Source organism: Diceros bicornis, chromosome 2 (assembly GCF_020826845.1).
Source record: "Diceros bicornis minor isolate mBicDic1 chromosome 2, mDicBic1.mat.cur, whole genome shotgun sequence".
Taxonomy (NCBI): Eukaryota; Metazoa; Chordata; class Mammalia; order Perissodactyla; family Rhinocerotidae; genus Diceros; species Diceros bicornis.
In genome coordinates this window covers 58,340,785-58,359,939 of record NC_080741.1, presented here as the reverse complement: position 1 = coordinate 58,359,939, position 19,155 = coordinate 58,340,785, and the positions used below count along the sequence as shown (strand labels likewise).

The 19,155-nt window shown below is 41.0% G+C and overlaps 2 protein-coding genes across 6 annotated transcripts in view; one reads left to right on the top strand and one right to left on the bottom strand.

Moving 5' to 3' along the window:
• Nucleotides 1-6,507, top strand: part of ACOX2 (acyl-CoA oxidase 2) — a 31,316-nt gene extending 24,809 nt beyond the window's left edge. Inside the window, exons 14-15 of the mRNA XM_058562085.1 lie at nucleotides 2,651-2,783; nucleotides 6,168-6,507. Of these exons, the coding sequence (XP_058418068.1) occupies nucleotides 2,651-2,783; nucleotides 6,168-6,230 (196 nt within the window). The 3' untranslated portion in view covers nucleotides 6,231-6,507. The remainder of the gene's footprint in view (nucleotides 1-2,650; nucleotides 2,784-6,167) is intronic.
• A 970-nt stretch (nucleotides 6,508-7,477) lies between these two features.
• On the bottom strand, nucleotides 7,478-16,780 carry KCTD6 (potassium channel tetramerization domain containing 6). 5 transcript variants are annotated; one of them, XM_058562080.1, is made up of 3 exons: nucleotides 11,059-16,780; nucleotides 10,799-10,868; nucleotides 7,478-9,531 (listed from the first exon to the last, which is right to left on the bottom strand). In XM_058562080.1, the coding sequence occupies exons 2-3, from the start codon at nucleotides 10,823-10,825 to the stop codon at nucleotides 8,845-8,847; spliced, it is 714 nt and encodes a 237-aa protein (XP_058418063.1). In that variant the 5' UTR covers nucleotides 10,826-10,868; nucleotides 11,059-16,780; the 3' UTR covers nucleotides 7,478-8,844. The 5 variants fall into 5 exon arrangements, with proteins under 5 accessions (XP_058418063.1, XP_058418066.1, XP_058418064.1 ...); XM_058562083.1 differs by having other exon boundaries at nucleotides 11,814-16,780; XM_058562081.1 differs by having other exon boundaries at nucleotides 10,799-11,127; nucleotides 14,826-16,780.
• Between the last annotated feature and the right edge of the window lie 2,375 nt (nucleotides 16,781-19,155).

Here is a 19,155-nt window from a genome sequence, read left to right as displayed (position 1 = left end):
ACATGGGGTAGATGATGCAGAAGGAAATAGAGTCAAAAGCTCCATGTTTTTAAGATGGGAGAAACAACAGCCAGTTTGTATATTGATGGAAATGATCCAGTAGAAAGGGAAATTTTGACGTTGTAGGGGAAGGACAGGAGAACTTCTGGAACATTGTTCTCCAGTAGGCAAGAAGGGCAGGCATCTAGTGGACAAGGAGGGACTGGCCTGAGCTGGCAGCCTGGACAGTGTCCTATACTAAGAAGAGAGAAAGCACTGTACATATCAGTGCACTGGTGGGAACTTGTGGAAATGCTGTTACTGCTTCTATTTTATCAGTGAAACAGGACGCAAAGTCATCCAGGTAAAAGGGATGGGGAGGTGGGAAATAATCATCTAACAGAATGAAAGAGTAAATGAATTAGAGTAATGTAATACGACTGCTGGGCACGAACCCTTATTACACCAGTCAGTATTGGTTTTTCCAGCTATATACAGGCTACAAAGATGGTGGCACAAAGTTGGTGGAAAATTGGAGATAATGAGCAATTGGATTTTGCTAAACAAGTATGACAAAGCAAGAAAAGCGGAATACATTTTTGAGGGAGTGAATCTAATGGACTATGGAATTTCAGCTGGATAAGGAGGGAAGCGAGACCACAAGGGGGATGAGGGACATTAAATAGGTGGTAGGTGCCAGTAGGGTCAAAGAATTATAAACAGCCCTATACGAAAACTGCCTCATGACGATGCAGCAAGGTCATCCAGGAAGGATTAAAACAGGTAAGTCTCCCAGTCACTCAAATGCTCTGTGAAACGAGGGTTAGGGAGGAGTGTCAACAGACAATTGCATATTGTGTTTCACATCCTTTGCTAAAAAAAGAACGGAAGCATGAGAACGATTCTTTTCTAATATTCCATTCAGTAGGTGAAAATAAAACACATGTTGTTTGAAAGGGAAAAAAAAGAATTACAGAAGTCAGAATCCTAGAGGGAGTGAGCTAGAAAGATAGGAGATGGTGAAAGGAACATGGCTGAGGTTATGGAGAAGCTGCAGATGTTGGTGACGAGGCTTGGTGTGTGACCTTGGCAGAGAGTGACTGAGGGAGGCTGTAGAACAAGGTCAAAGGAGAAGATTCAAGGAACTGAGAAGCCGAGTTTTAGAGGTACATCCACAAAGACCGTGAAATCACTAAGAATTATGACAGGAGTGTTCGAGAGAGAAACAGTGAGCCTAGAGGTAGATCAGAGAGATGTGCGGTGGGGCCAGCCCTATGGTGTAGCGGTTAAGTGCGCACGCTCCGCTGCTGGCAGCCCAGGGTTCGGATCCCAGCCCCACACCAACGCACCGCTTGTCAAGCCATGCTGTGGCAGCGTCCCATATAAAGTGGAGGAAGATGGACACAGATGTTAGCGCAGGACCAGTCTTCCTCAGCAAAAAGAGGAGGATTGGCATTGGATGTTAGCTCAGGGCTGATCTTCCTCACAAAAATAAAAAAAAAAAAAGAGAGAGATGTGAGGATACAGCTCAGCCGTGAACAGGACACAAAGTCATAATAATATAAGCACTGGATATTAGTCTGGCCAAACTTATACCTATGTTGGAAGGCCAAGAGGAGGAAGCATAGGTTGGAGGTGGGAGGATGCTAGGTAGGGGTGAGGAGAGGGGTGCTAAAAATAAATCCTTATCTTTTGCAATGGAGAGTCAACAGATAATATCTAAAATTGAATAATCAAGAAGTAGCAATACAAACAAGATATTTAGAGACATTCAGGTACATACCAAAAATATCAGCTAAAAGACTGAAATTGATTGCCTGAGGGGTGGGAAGTGGAATGGAGGTGAAAGACAGGGATATGCTAATTTTAAGTAACAAGACTTAAAGAAAGAACTATTTGACTGTTTTTACTGTGCATATAAAACTGATCAAAAATAAAAACTTAAGGGGGCCAGCCCTGTGGCCAACTGGTTAAAGTTCCGCACGCTCCACTTTGGTGGCCCGGGTTCACAGATTCAGATCCTGAGCAGGGACCTACACCACTCGTCAAGCCATGCTGTGGTGGTGAACACATACAAAAGAGAGGAAGACTGGCATAGATGTCAGCTCAGGGCTCATCTTCCTCAAGCAAAAAAAAAGAGGAAGATTGGCAGCAGATGTTAGCTCAGGGCAAATCTTTCTCAGCAAAAAAAAATAATAACAATAAAAAACTTAGGGCCAGCCCCGTGGCTTAGTGGTTAAGTGCGCGCGCTCCGCTGCTGGCGGCCTGGGTTCAGATCCTGGGCGTGCACCGACGCACCGCTTCTCTGGCCATGCTGAGGCCGTGTCCCATATACAGCAACTAGAAGGATGTGCAACTATGACATACAACTATCTACTGGGGCTTTGGGGGGCGGGGGGGGGGGAGGAGAATTGGCAATAGATGTTAGCTCAGAGCCGGTCTTCCTCAGCAAAAAGAGGAGAATTAGCACAGATGTTATCTCAGGGCTGATCTTCCTCACAATAAATAAATAAATAAATAAATAAATAATTAAAAACTTAAAAATTAAAGCTGAGTTGTTTGAAAGTGAAAAATGATGCAATCTCTAATTAGGTGTTGTTATTTACCATCCCAGATTAATTAGATTCATATGAGCAATCTAAAATACTCACAAACTTGTTTTCTCTCACAGGAAGGATGCCATCTTGTTAACTGATGCTTTTGACTTCACTGATCAGTCCTTAAATTCAGCACTTGGCTGTTACGATGGAAATGTCTATGAACGTCTGTTCCATTGGGCTCAGGAGTCACCAAGCAATACTCAGGTAGTTGAGCAGAACACATTATAAATGATGTAAGAGAGTAGAGAACACGCAGTGAATACACCTCCATGTTTTCCCATTTTAATTGATTCCCATTAGGTTGGAAATCACTTGGCATAGCATGTCTGTTTAAAATATTTTGAGAACACAAAAAAGAAACCAGGAACGAGGATGTGGCCGGGCAGGAACGGAGTCTGGACTGTAATCAGCAAAATGTATTGCTCAGAATTTGGTAAAGGGAATTAGGAGGAAGGCCCAAGCTCTAAATCAGGGCTTGACATACCCAAGGGCATGCACACATGGTGGTAAACTGGCTTTTAAGTAACAAAAATAAGAAGATAAATCACTGTGGGGATTTAACCATCTTATTTTCAGCCTTTTAACTCCCGGTTTTGTGTTGATAAAAGTGGGTATTCAAAGGTGATAGGATCTAGGGCGGGTGGTCTCTCTAAGACCTGACTGCCTGCTATAGACACCTCCTCCCTCTTCACTGAGGGACACAATCCCAGGAACAAAGACGACTCCTGCACTGCCATCAGTCGCCCAGGAAAACATACAAATGACAATTAAAAGGGTTAAGGTGAAAAGATCCCTAGCTGTCCTAGGAGAGAAAACCAGAACTCTAGGTCATTAACAGAAGAGGGGGAGGACTCACAAAATCCTAACAGTCTAGGGCCAGGGTCCCAGACTCTCTGCTATGAGACTTTTTGGGAAAAGTTATGAATGTCAATGACTATACTAACTGAAGGGAAGAAATATGTTTAATAGCAGATACAGATGATCAAAACAAAGGCAGTCTATAGGTACACAACAGATTATTTTAAGTTCTATAACGCAAATATGTTATTCAGATGGTGAAGCTTACTTTTTACCTCTTAGGTCAAATTTCAGAAAAGGTGTCTTAACACCTCATCAAATTGGCAACTCGCAGGCCTTCATTCACACTTGGCATGGTGTTAGACTTGCTCTTAACATTCCGCATCCTGTTATACCTCACAGCTTAATTTAACATGATTATCTCAAGTTACAACACAACCGGTTACCCCTAACATGGTTGTCAGATAGAAGGCCAGTTCATTTTGGTCATTCCTGTCTCCAGGAGGGTATCCTTTTGACAAGGAAATATAAAGAACTTACCTAAAGGAGGTATGATACATTTACTGCTTAGTAGTTAAGCTACTTCCAGCGTGTTACTTTTTCTAATGATTAGATCTGTGTACTGATGTTTAAATCCTGGCATAAAATTACAGCAGTCTTCCCACTCCAGATCAGCTCACGTAGTCTCAAGATAAACTAGGCCCTCTGGTGCTCCAGAGAAAAACCGACCCAGCTGTACCACCAGTCAGGAAACGTGGACATATCCAGCTCAAAGCTGTTTTACTAGCAACACAAGGAAACATGCCAGTCCTCCTGATTCCTCATCTTCACTAAAATACATAAGGGGCTTTGTTGTTTTTTACTTTGTTTCTAATCTTTATAAGAATTTAATCTGGATACTGAATGAGGGCAGACTTACCTAAACAAGGGTCATGACTGACCCACAGCATCCACAGATTTGGTAAAACCTTGATGCACTTCATCCTATTCACTTTTCTCTTTTCCCTATCTCCTGCCACTTGACGGTGAACAAGAATGGAGTCTTCATCTTCCTAACTCCAGGATCTATCACAGAGTAGACACTTTGCATTTATGGAATAAATGGACATGGTCTTATGACCTACACAGTGAGATGAAGGCAACTGCTACATACACATTGCTGCAGACTCTCGCCATTACATTACCTTGCTAAAAAGGTGACAGGTACAGCAATGTGGCTCTTTCACGCACAGCAATTTAGGAATGTGAGATTACAAATGACCTTGGAGAACTCTTTCCAGTTATCTAAAATCACTCGGTTGACTGCTTATAGCCACATAATCATACATTGTTGGCTCCTTTAGAGACCATCAAAATATCACTTTTAAAGTGTATTTTTCGAGCCAGCCCTGATGGCCTGGTGGTTAAAGTTCAGTGCTCTCACCGCTTCAGTGGCCTGGGTTCGCTTCCCAGTTGCGGAACCACACCACCTGCCTGTCAGTTGACATGCTGTAGCAGAGGCTCACATGGAAGAACTCAGAGGACTCACAACCTAGGATATACAACCATGTACTGGGGCTTTGGGGAGGAGAAAAAAAAACAAAAAGAGGAAGATTGGCAACAGATGTTAGCTCAGGGCGAATCTTTCCCTGCAAAAAAAATAAATAAATGAAGTGTATTTTTCTAATCTGCTGTACATAATTTTGAAACTGCGATAGGAGACATTTTTCCTCATTTGTACTAGTAGAAAATAAGTTAAAACAACAGCTACATTGAAACATGACTTGTAGACACAAAAGTACAAGTGGGAATATATTTCAGTGACGTTTTCTACCGAAAGAAAAGTGTTATGCTAAGTTAAATGTCTTAGAATCATAAGCCAGTCTCTCTTCTGTCTGGGCAGGTTAAGTGTTGAGCCTTATCCCTAGCCAGGATGATGCACTCGCTCATGGTTTACTCTGGCCATGGTGTCTGCTTTTTGGCTCTTTTCCTGATGTGGATGCTATTTCAAGCCAGTTTCTCCAAAGTGAAATGCAAAAGGCTGCTCCCCCTCCCCACATGAATTCATAACTAAGTGATTCCCTATAGATGCAAGCAGTGGAGGAATCATTGGGGATAATTGCAAAACAAGAATCCTATTTTAACCTAATTATTCTATTGTAAAATTTGTCCAAGTCGTTGCTAGATGTGTTAAACGCATCTACTCATTCATTCATTCAGTCATTCATTCAACAAATATTTACTGAGCATATACTATATGCCAGAATCCATTCTAGGTACTAAGGATACAGTGGAGAACAAGAGTCACAGACCTTGTCTTCAAGGAGCTTGCAGTTTTAGCCTAGACAGGCAAAAAAGTTAATAAATAAGCAAATATTACAAAAGATGAGACTAGAGCTGTAAAGAAAAGAATCAAGACATTACACTAGAGAAAATGGGGATAACTATTCTGACATAGAATATTGCTTACCTGATTCCACCTTCTGGTTCCTTGCTTTGTGGTTAAAGTTCAGTTTCAAAGAGCCTCAAAAAGTCTTTTATTTGTATTAAATTCCAAAAGCAAATGATAAGCTGTTTTTTTAATTGGCCACCTTCATCACAATTTAAAATCTGCATGAGAAAAGGAAGGATGCCCTTTGGAAAAAATGGTTCTCCATATGTTCACACAAAATGAATTTAAAAAATAATTTTAAAAATTAAGAATCTTATGTAATGTTACTTTTTTTAAACTAAAAACTTAATTTGAAAGTAAAAGTCATTAATCCTGGGAGAAATAGTCTGTCTTAATAATGCACTTCTTTCTACAAACAGGGGAACCCTGCCTATGAGAAATATATAAGACCACTACTGCAAAGCTGGAAATCCAAGTTGTGAAATAATCAAGCATTCAAGAGGCACCACTACGTGATAATGGCACTATGGCATATAGATCATTAAAATTTAAAAGTACATATGTATGTATTTTTAAAAAAGAGTCATTATCTTTTAGAGAGACAGTCTAAAGTGGATGAAATATCTGTGATTTACTTCAAAATAATCCATCGGAGGAACGAGGGAGAATAAATAGTTAAAGTTGGTCAATGGGCACACAAGTGGTTACACTATTCTCTATTTCTAAATATGTTTGAAATTTCCCACAATAAAAAACAGTAGCACTATCCATTTGTAGCATCTATTTTGTTAAATACCAGGGTTTGGCTTTAGATCTAGCAAAAGCCAACAGGCTCATCAGTTATCACTGTCTTTAGCACACATTTATCTGAGGGTTTAAAAGGGCACATACACGATCCTCTCCAAAAGTATATATATATACACTGTACTTGGGTAATCTAAACAAAATGTAGATCCCTAAGAATGCGACTATCAATTTTTAAAAATCAACTCTTTCACAGTGAAAATGATTTAAAATTTCATTAAAAAGACATAATTGTCTCAAATTACCCAAATATAATCAAGCTACATGTTTCATATCATTTCCAATTACCCAAATAGAAAAAACACTCAAAATCAAACGCCATCAGACAAATTAAATTGCAAAAAAACTCAGCTGGCTACTTTTCCTAATTTACTCATATAATCATTTAGTTGTTAATAATTAATAAACCTGAGAAAATCTACTAAAAACAAACTTATCTCCAGTAAACTGAGCAAGGAAGAGATCTCATAAGTTTTTAACTTTTAAAACCTTAGAACAACTAATATTATTCCCATTTCCACACCTGTTTTCAACCCAAATCATTTTATCTTGCATTCACCTCAGCTAACTCAACAACACATAACTGGCTGGGGGTTTCATTTGTTTATCTCGTAGGTAACCAATAATCAATTTGAAGTAGGAGACAATTTTCTTAAAAGATAACCTCATACTAGTACATTTACTGAAACCATAGCAACCTGCCAATAACATTAGGAATTTTAGTTTGAAGAGGGTGAAAATGGGATAATTACAGCCTTCTGGATGTCGGTCATTTGTCAAATCTTAAAATAAATTTTCAGAGATATATAGGCACAAATGGATGTAGGTAAGTGTTCTCATCCTCCTTTCAGAGAGAATCTCAGAATCTTCTCATAGAGAGAAGAAAAGGAGTTACCTGCCCCAGGCACACAGCCTCAGAGCTCCACTCCTCCCCTGGAACACCAGGAGGAAATTACCTTCCTTTCATAAGGTGTTCTAGCAAACTAGGAAGTCTCGCTATAGTTAACATAATCCCTCCTGTGAGTAACTTCCAAGAAATGGAATCAAATGAACTATGCAAAGTAAGACTATGGCAAAATAAATAAAAGTACATACATATCTCCAACTGTTCCAGATCCTTCACTGACTGCAGTTTATTTCTTCTCCTCAGAGATAAACTTAACCATAATAATAAAATACACTTGTGAGTCACCATAATATACGAGAATAAAGTGGCTAAAGAGTCAGTTTGTCCCTATTCTCAACACAAAAAAAATAAGGGTCATATTCAGAGATACGACAATTAGTGGCTTATTGAAGAAAAATCTATAAACTTCAACATAAGTCCTATTTGAAAAAATTTGTCAGACTGTATGTTCACTGTTTAAATATGCACTCTTTTAGACAAAATTAATAATACCACCTATCTCTGCTTCAATGACACAGTCGAGTTCTATAAACTGCACCCTAAGCTTCCACTGAGTCCTCTTGAATTAAATACAAGTGTGCTATAGGCATATATATTGGGACATAAAACAAAAAATGCATACTTTAGACAAGGAATATGATTTTCCCCCTTAAGTAATAATAATCAATAAATACAAACCTAATTTTCATATTTCATTTTTTTATTAGTTTTTTTCTGGTAGACAGTACACTTGGGAATTATACTGCACCAGGCATAAGAAGTAAGATTTCTACCACAGGGACATTTTGCATTCAGAATCCAATAAATATTTCTAGTCAGACATTTCCATGGCTACAGATATTTGGTTGCTTGATTTATATGCATAGAAAGAAACAGTTGTCATAACTGTAAAAAGCAGTACTTAACAAGTACTTTTAAATGATTGGAACAGTTTTCCTTTAATATTACAATACTGCTTATTGGTTTGGAAACTAGGTCGCCCTACATGATGTTCTGATTTTTCTCAAAGGCATCATGAGTACTCTGTTTATTCTTTCATTCCCGCATTTTTAGCCTTCTAGTTGAGTTAGGGACCATTTAATCAGAAATCGTTTTAGCACTGTAATAAAAAAGCTCTGTTAAGGGTAGATTATATACCATAATGATTTTCTGACTTCTTTTTATAAAAAAGGTATCTGGAGGCTCTGAACAGGCACATGCATACTCAGGGTGAAAGGAACAAAACACAGGAGTCTGCTAAAGCACAAAACTTCCTTCTGGTCCTCAATGCCTTCAAATAAATACAAATATTAAAAAAAAAAAATCCCACACTGTGATTTAAAAATAATCAGCCTCTTCCACCTCCTGGAGAGTCAGTTTCCAGGAACTTCTAGGGGGGCTGGAGATCAGTCATCCGTCTTCCGAGCCAGCCTACAGAAAGTCCAGTTGTGCTCCACCGTGTTCTCATTGGCCCGCTCACTCATGTGATGCACCCGGGTGTTGCGGATCGTGAAACCTTGTTTTGTAATGTACTCCATCAGATGGACCCGGAGAGAGACTTCCTGGTGATAATCACAGGGTCCAAAAGTAAAGGAAACCTGGCAATCTCTGGTATCCATCATGTGCTTATTCCACTTCGTAAAATAGTTTGAGATACCTTCTAGTAAGGAATGGACCTTGGTGGTGATGGTTAGTTGGGTTATGATGACAGCTACTGGATTGGAGTACTTAGAAAGCTTCCGAGTACTAGATAACTCCACAACTTCTTCAAAAGTATCCATAGGATACAAAGGCTTAGGGTCATTGAGACACTGAATCAAGGGCTCAATCTGATAAAAATCTGCTTCTTTCCGAAGCAGATCAAATTCCTTAAAATCCAGGGGTAAGGTCAACTCTGAAGTTCTTAAGAAGTTGAGGACATATCGGAAAAGTGGTCCATCTCGATCAATGAAGTAATTGCCTTGAGGGTCTCGAGCTGTGGGGAAGTCCCCCCCAAACATGGCTCCAAGCATGGAATCCGGGTATCGCGTCAACGTGGTGAGAGACGTTGTGTACAAGTGTCCACCTACATTTAACGTGACTGGATCAGTCATCTGAAATTTTTTAGAAAATGATCAGTCATCTGAAATTTTTTAAATCCTAACTTTGTCAAATTAAGAAAATTAACAGTAACAAGCAAAGCAAAAGATTCCTTCAGGCTATAATGTATTTAGCAATCCTATAATGCAAAATAGCCTTACTTTCAGTGACAAACCCACCCAGACGAAAGGATCTAACATTTGCTTTCAATAGGGGAAAAAAGGGATAAATACAACTCTTTTAAAGATTACACTAAGAAAGGGGGGGCATGACTTCCAAAGCGATTTAATTTCAGGCCCATATCTAGAGGGAAGTTTTAGGTCAGAGTATATCATGGAAATAGAAAGGCCAAACTAAAATACACTAATTTAAGTCTCTTTCTTATTTAAAAAAAAAAAAAGGGACTTTCATTTTTTTTAAGTTAATTTAACATAAAATAGAATAAAAGTGATTGGATAACGTAAAGACATTTACTTTCAACATTTCTTTTGTTTCTCCCCCCTCAAAAAAAAGGGAACGCATAGTGAAATTTATTTGAAAAGTGAAAATTTGTGCAGACCTAATCTTCATAACTTTTTCATGTAAATAACAGTGCCAAATACTAAGTTAAAATACACAGTTTGGTCAACACAATCTCATATACCCAAAGGCTAACAGCAGCTTTCAAATTTCATAATCTGATAGTGTATTCACTTTTGTAACATCAATGTTGCAATTTGGCCTTTAACTTTGAAAAGCAAGCTTCTCTAAATAATACATACCTTCCGTTTCAGAAATCATATTTAAGAAAAAAAATAGACAGACAGACTTCAGGTACTAGGCAAGTAAAATATTTCTTACCAAAGGAAAAGAAAAATAGGAAGACATGCACATGCAAAAAAAGTACAAGTGGGAGAAGTGGCACCTTCTCAACCGTTAACCTCCCTCGCCACAAGAAAGTGTCCTCTGTGCCATTACCTACTAGACCCTTTTAACAGTCACTCTTCTAGGAAGGAAGAGTTTTAAGAGCACCATACTTTAAAGACCAAAGAATCATGACCTCTCTCAAATAAGTGATTATAAAAAGTTACTTGGAGAGTTAATATTGAATATGCTTACATAAAAACACCAAACCAAATAAAAACAATCAAAAAAAATACATCTAAATTAATTAAGGGGGGGTTGCACCAATTTATAATTTTCATTCTTACAAGATGTGTTATACTTAAGAATACACAAGAAGAGGGAAAAGACACAAAAACAATTTGCCAGCCTTCAAAATGCATCTGCAAAGCCTCTCACCATATAGCCCCAGTCTCCATTATCCATCTGCTCCAGCGCTGCGTCTCCGGGAGCCCAGGTTCCAGGGAGACTGGGGAGGAGAAAAAAACATGTGATAGCGCATGTAACTATGAAAATAGAGAAGAAAGGTTTTTCCACCCAACGGAGCAACCCAAACACTGGAAAACTACTCAGCTTTGCTCAACTAAAACCTGCTACATGGCAAAGATCTAGGGAAGAAAGCATTCCCCCAGGGCCTTCAATGGGGCCTCTATACTTACCACAGGTGCACCTAAGAGACTGACAATCTTCACAGAGAATCATCCTCTACTTAGAGGAGGAGGAAGAGCCTGTTAAGTAAACCAGTCATTCAAATTCTGTTGTCTCTGAAAATTCAGTTTTTAGAATTTCTATAGGAAAACATTATGATTAACTCTACAACCTTATGCTGGTACACACCTCTGATGATCCTTATCAAAGGATCCTTATCCAGGTCATTTAAGAGAAAAAGAGCAAGACTTTTTTTCATAGCATTTCACCTCAAACTAAACATCTCAGTAAAAGCATGAAAAACCATAAACCTCCAAGACACCAGTATCGCTTTCCAAGAGAAATACATCAGAATAGTATTTTTTACAACATAAAAAAACTAATTATACTTTTAATAATGATATATTTCACTTTGTACAATAATGAAAACAAATAGAAAACAGTTTAAATGCCAAACCATTAGAGCACAACTTGGGGCAAAAAGAACCTTACAAATCTGTATGAGAGTCACTTGGCCAGCACTTTTGGAGAGCCGGGGAGCCATTCTGAAGACACTGATAAATACCCAGATACTAATGATGCCAGTTTGAATTTATTTTTATCTACAATTCAAAAGCACTTAAACAGTTTCCCAGCTACTCAACAGCTTTAGTTAGTTCCCTCTCACACACATCATTCCCCAAATCAACCGGCAAAGCAAACTGCAGAGCAAATTTCAAAAGCTCTGGCAAGAGACAGTAAGAAACATGGATTTATCGGTATTTACCCAGGAAAAGCATAGGCTTTTTTATGTGGTCTTTGAACAGACTCACTTTTCCCACTTTTGGAGGAATCTGGCGCACTATTCCCAGAACAGGCCTCTGGCTACAGAAGATCACAAAGGCTCTTTCTCAAAAGGTCACTCAGGCATGTAGAGAACATTTGCATAGCACAGCAGGGGCTGAAATCAGAGCCTGAAGCATCTATTTCTCCACCTTGCAAATTCTTCAAAGCAAACAAGCTAAAATGTGGACCAGACAACGTGCAGTCAGTTTTTATTCTCCACACTCAGCAGCTAGATATAGATAGGCCTCCACATGCAACAGGGTGAGAAATGGAACAAATGTCAAATTCAGGGCTGTTGTGACAACCTTTCATTCCCGACTTGCTTCACAAACAGTATTTGAAGTAAACAGAACCAAGAAACAGGCTTTACCAATTTGTTTATTAGAAGCATCTGATTCAGTTACTGATACAACAGGCAGCTCAGTAACTGAGAGATTTAAAAGGCCAGTCATCCAAAAGTTCTGGAAAGATGCTCATCTTTGGCATCTTCCCATCAACCAAAGTATTCATTCTTGACAGCCTCAAAAATAATTCAGTCAACCAAAACATTTATTGTAGGTCAACTGGGGGGCGGGGGGGAGAAAAGCCCATGCACAAGGTGGATACACAGAAACAGGATATGTACAATCCTTGCTCTCATGGAGCATTCACTCTATGAAGAAAGGCAACATGTAATAACTGAAGTACAGAACAGAATTCTACAGCACTATATAATAGATCGACTGGCAGAGGCCTGCAGGAAAAAAGAGCAACAACAATTCCAAATGGGAAAATGGGAGGACTTCCGAGAAGAGCTCGCTCAGTAGAACTCTGCAGGAATATTTGGACAACCTGAGAAGAGATTCTAGAACCAAGAAACAATTTAAGTAAAAAGGGGGGGGCCTTTTTTCCCCACAACATTCCTGATACGTAAGCAGAGCGTGAATTACTGTCCCCATTTTAGAGATGCAAAATAGAGAAACAGCAGATTAAGTGACTTACTCAAGGCCCCACAGCTGAAAAATAACAATAAGAACTTGGGTTTTCTGACTCCTAGTCTAGATGTTTCCCTAAATCCCCTCCTTAGGTGGAAATCGACAGAATCTGAGAAACAAGAAACTGAAAGGATTAACCTTAAACCTCCTACAGCCATCTATTAACCCTATCCACCTAGTAGGGATTTATTTACAAATTTAACAGTAACTCAGTCTAAGTGAAGGGTCATAATGAGTTTTTAAAAATTCCCCTGAGGCAAAATAGCAAGAACCTACTCACTAGCACTATTGAAGGCTGCGGTCCTCTGTCTTAAGTGAAGTAAAGAACTCCAATCCACGAATATCCAAAAGGTTAAATGAGAAATGGGAGACCAAAGACAAGGAAAAAACCAGACATCGTCAATATTGCAGCTGTTATGCAAGGTCTATCCACTATTAATCCTTCCTTTTCTTTTTTACCGCTAAATCAAAACAAGATAACTTCTTGAGCAATCATAAAACGAAAATTAGATGATGCTCCTGAATCTGTCCACAACAAAAGCCAAGGTCCTGTTCCAGTACAAAGATGTAATGAAACCTTTAAGCTTAATAATTCAGGAAAGCAATTATAGGAATCTATATAAGCCCATGTTTCTTAAAAAGCACCCAAAAGCCTTCCTACACTCGTGTATAAGATCCATCAAAATAAAACGAAGTTACTATTAGTCACTTCCAATAACAATGACTAAACTGTCCCAAAAAATCAAATTGTTCACTAAAGAACTCCAAAGGAAAAAACTGTATTGATTAGTTTAAGTTTTACCTCTATTTCTTACTTCTAAACATCCTCTGTGGAGATGCTTAGATACAGCAAGAAACGAAAAAAAAGCAGAAAGATTCCTGGTCATCCGGAGGCTGGATAATCAGCCTCTGAATTGATGACTATTAGCAATATCTCAGAGACAATGTAGATGAATGAAATAAAACATAATCCAAAAGAATTTCCAGAATAGCTGCAATCTCTTCTACTAAATCATTTTCCAGAGCTGCTAACAATTAAAAAATGATTCATTTGCTTTTCATCCTCTCCCCCTTCTGGCACAGTCTCCAGTGGAGGGCTTAATGAGAAGTTAAATGACCACAAGAGAGGCAGCAGAAGGAAGATATTGAAATGGGCATCAAATGGGCCTGTTTTACTTGATGAAGACAAAGGAAAATCTAATATTTCAGAAAATTTGCCAGGAATGGAGAGTATGAGGGTAATGATGAAAAAAATTTTCCTCAAAAGTGACTTTCCTTACTAAATATCATTTCAAACAGTGAATGCAACCAAGCACAAACAATTATAAAGTTCAAAGAAAGGCTTCTGACCTGTAAAATCAGTTCACCTGAAAAGATCTGACCTCTGGCGCAAATAAAATTCTTGTGGAAACAACTGGCCGACCGTTCCCAAAGAACATAAAGCAATACTGAAAATTCACCCACATTTAAGCTTGAAAGGTTAACTATGACTAATGTATAAATTCTGACAGTGTAATGTTAGCAGACAATTAAGTTAAGGAAAACACACACTAGAGAATTTATAAAAGCCTTAACAGAAATTGCTAAGAATTTTCTAAAGTAGCAAACCTAAAAAATGCACAATTCAACAAGTTAATAACTTAATGAGTAACCTAAGAACCCCTGAAAGCCATATTCCTCACCACTGCAGAACTGCAATTAAAGGCTTTCTGGTTATGACAAACTAACTTACGATAAACCCAGAATATTTATGTTTTCTGCTACAGACTAAGACTAAGAATTCTCCAGGACAAAAGTCCTACTCCTACATAGCAACCTATACATTGCAATCCACACCTCCAAACTTGAATAAATAATAAAAACCTGTAATTACTGCCTTCCCAAAGTTTCCAGGTAGCCCTTTTAAAAAGTCCTTTCTACTGAAATCTTTGTATCTGGCATTCAGAAAAGACGACACAATAAATTCCATCTATACATACCTTCAAAATTACCTTTGTACTGAATTTCTCTGTTCTTGAAATGTGGGAGTTTGAAAGTGAAATACTTTTTATAGTAACTAGTTCAGCGACATCTAAAGGAGTCTTCGGGTTAACAGTCACATACAGGCTGGCACAAGTGGCCAGGTGCACAAGGAGAATGTGATTATGGTGTTAGGTTACCCTGAACCATACCACCGCAGAAATGGATTGTTTTTTCCTAAAACTAATTTTTTTTTCCTCTCTCCTCTCTCCATGTGGTCTAGAAGAAAGGTACTTTAGGTTGAAAAGTGACCTTAATACTAAAGAGCTGTCACAAATAGTCACAAAATCATAAAATTCCTCTAACCCTCAGTTTCTACAAGATAACACAGGTTAATACTGCCTTCCCCAAAGTAATGATACCACAGGCACAACACCAAGGCAACAGCTAACCCAAAGGGTAACAGATCAGGACTTGGGTTCTGAGTCACATGCAGGCCAGTGCAGAGGAAAGAGAACTGGTTACTGCTGAGGATCTGTATCCCAATTCTGCTCTGTTAGTAATTATGAGACCCTGAGTACATCATTCTTTATGGCCAGCTTCTTGTTGGCAGAAAAGGAGAAAATAAGCGAGATCATGCAGAAAAAACCATTTGTAAACTGGCAAGTATTAAACAAATGTGAAAATACTAGTGGCAGGAGCATAAACAAAATTTCTGTGGTAAACTGAGAAACTTGAGAGTGTGAACACAAGTAATTTAGAGCACTGGCATGGAGACAGAGCATATATGCAAGAGAAGCCTTCTTAATTTGTTTCCAGTCTCCCCAGATCCTCCTTTCCCCAGAGCTCCAGAAGGAGAAGTACAGGTAAAGAGGAGCACTCAGCTGTTACAGAGACCACCAGACATCTGAGCTCTCGATCACAGAAGGAACTTCTCTCTAAAGCATGACTCAGGATTATCTCCACGGTAAAGCCGAATCCCAGTAAACACGCATATTCTGTTTTAAACAGACTCCAAATATCAAAATCCAAGACACATTATAGAAGGACTCACCCTAGGATTCCTTTCGTGGCAATGCTTTGGTTAAAATGTGACTTGTGGAAATTCAAATCACACAAACCTTAGGAGTGGCATCTATGGCTGTCCTGACCACTGAATCCTTAGTATCTATCGCATTACACAAAACGAAGTAGGAGAATGGACTGATAGTTCTCAAAGAGCAAGTTCTCTCAACCTACCAAACCTGCAGACAAAAACATTTTTCCTTTTCCTAGCTACACATTTGTTCATCTGAAAACATCTCAGTCTTGGGCTCAGGCCTGTGCTAAACGCTGTCGCCCAGCTTCTTTCCTATCCTGCCATCAGTCATGTACTTGGGCATTTGTCACAGCAAGAAAATGAACATGCCAAGGGGAAACGGTAAGAGACACTCGGCTACCCCAGACATTCTTAGCCAAACCAGGTCACCCCGGGTCTCTTCGCCACTCAAACCTCTTCTATCACCAAGTCCTAGAAGTGGATTTACCAACTTGTTCTAGAACTGGTATACCTGAACAGAAACATAACTTCAGCAGAATGCCCAAACAGGATCTCTGTTTCATTTCTCCCGTCCCACCCCCAGCCAGCCTCCACGACCGTCGGCCCAGCAGGTGCTTCAGGGGCTCCCCATGACTGCGGCCATTTATCACCCCTGACAACAAGCATTAAAAACGCAAAGACACACAAATATGGGCATAAAGAACTCAGCGGCAGTCAGAGTGTCTCTTCGGGGCAGAAAACCCCCGTAGGCTTTAAATGAGGGCAAACGGTGGCTAATAAGCGCCACCCCTAAAAACAATCATTCTCGAGCAAACCTCGAGGTGTCCCCGTCCGGGCCGTGCTTCGCTGCTGCCCTGACCCGGCCCCAGCGTGGGACGGGAGATGCTCCGGGCCCGGGCGGGGGGCGCGCGCCGGAGCCCCGAACCCAGGTCCCCCGACAGCGCGCGTGCCCGCCAGGCGGCCCCGGAGCCCCCGCCCAAGCCCGGCCGCTCGGCCGCGGGCTCGTGCCAGCCCCGGAGCGCGCCGCCCGGGCTCCCCGCGGGAGCCTCAGCGCGCCCCCGCCCAGGTTCTCCCCAGCCCGGCTCCCCGGGCCGCTCCGCGCCGGCTTCTCCTCGCGCCCGGCCCTCCCGAACCCCGGGCCCGCCCCCACTCACTGCGCGGCGGCAGCGGCGGCCCGGCCGGGAGACGCCGGCGGCCCGAGAGCGCGAGCGCGAGGACGAGCGAGCCCGCGCCCGGCGGCGGCGGCGGCGGAGGCAGAAGGGACGACTGAGCCCGCGCCCGGAGTTGCGGCTCCTGCCGCCCGGCGCGGGCGGCGCCTTCCCAGCAGAGCCGCGGCGCCACGAGCGCGGGCGCCCCCTAACGGCGGCGGCGCGGGTAGAAGGCCAGAGAGCCGGACGGCCGGAAGAACTCAGCCTGGTGCAGCCTGGACCCCAGCACGGTCAGGCCAGCTTCGCTGCAGCCCCGAAGCCACACCCCGAGGCCCCAATCCCGCCCCCGAGGCCCCGCCCCGAAACCACGAGGCCCCGCCTCCGCCCTCAGTTTGGGATCAGCCCAGCTCCCGGCAGTCTTGGCTGAGTTCTCGTTCTCGGGCCTAGGGTCCCCAGAGCTGTTTCTCTTGTCATTTCACGAGCATGTATGGGGCACCGACTGTGTGCCAGGCCTGAGGGGTACAGCGGCCACCAAGACAGAGGGGGGTCGTAATGAGAGGAGAAAACAGACAAGACTCAAGGAAACAGCCGGTAGACAAAATAATGACAAGTTGTGATCATAAGTGTTGGAAGGTGCATGATTAGAGGAATTAGATAGAGAACAAGGGGAGGGGTCCTCTGCTTCAGACGCAGTGGCCAAGGAAGACCTGGACATCAGGCCTGTGGCCAGAGCTCCTGCTGGCCTTACCCTCCGTTGGGGGAGGCGACACTGTAATAAGGTCACCTATCCAGTATGGTGGGTAGGGAAGGGCAGCCAGGTGGAGAGAAGGCAGAGCTGACTTCAGCAGAGAAAATGACGGCTGCAAAGGCTCTGAGGTCTGAAGCAGCTGGCCCTGGATGAGGCGCTCACCGGTATTGTCCTCATTTCGCCGAGAAGGAAGCCAAGGCTGCAGAGGGTGCGGAATAACCTAAAGTCTCAGAGCTAATTGGTCTCCAAGTATAGACTCCTTCCAAAAGCATTCGCTTCCCACTAACCAGATCTGTCTCCTTCGGGGAGGGACCAGGTATATGATGTTGCTTCGCCATGTCCCCTTCTCCGCCAGGATAACCACCGGCCTTAGGAACTCACTTGCGTTTCATGTCTGCATGCGCGTGAGCTGGCTCTGGGGTTTAACTTTTATTGGCATGATCATCACAGTCATATCTGATATGGTTTTTCTCTGAAAACTCAAATCGATAGGTTAAATACGTAGACATATGCTTCGTCAACATAATTGAGTGCTAAATTATCAAATTCAAAAAGTCTAGGTGAGGATACAGGGAAATGTATGTAAAAACAAGCAGTGCACAAAATGGTATACCTGGTATAATCCTAATTTTATTTTTAAAAACATAAATATACATAGACAAAAATTTTGAAGGAAATACACCAAATCATTGATCATAGTTCTCTAGGTAGTAGGATGGGAGTGATAGTGACATTATTTCTTAATGTTCTTCTGAATTTTCTATATTTTCCAGAACACATGGATATTGAATTCATAATCAGAAAAATACAATTAGTTTTATTTTTCATAAAAGAAAGACAATACCGAAATTACCCAACACTCAGACCTCCAGCATTTGGTGCCACTGAAAATCCAGAACTGCCCCTGGCTTACTGGTGTCGTTGGAAGAGTCATTTCCCCTCTTGCGGCTTCTATTTCCTCAACTAAAAACTGAGAGGAATTAACTTTGTCGGTAGTTTACTCAGAACTATACCTACATATCTCTTAAAGGTTTAGTTGCTATTGTAAATTATATTTTCAAATTTATATTTTGTATTGATTATTGATTATTATTTTTATATCATAATCTTGTATTCAACAAACTTGAACTCTTTCTTAGTTCTAATGTGTTCATAGGCTGTCTTGAATTTTCTGTGTAAATAATCATAGAGTCTGCAAGTAATGACATGTGGTACATTCCTGTCCGGTCTTTATTTTCTTTCCCTTTCCTTGTTTTACTGCACTGACTAAAACCTCCAACACAATGTTGAATAGCAATGATGATAGTGGGTATTTCTATCTTGTTCTTGACTGCTTCTAATATGTCACCATTAAATATGGTGTTTGCTGTAGATTTTTGATAGATACCCTTCATCAGGGTAAGGAAGCACTATTC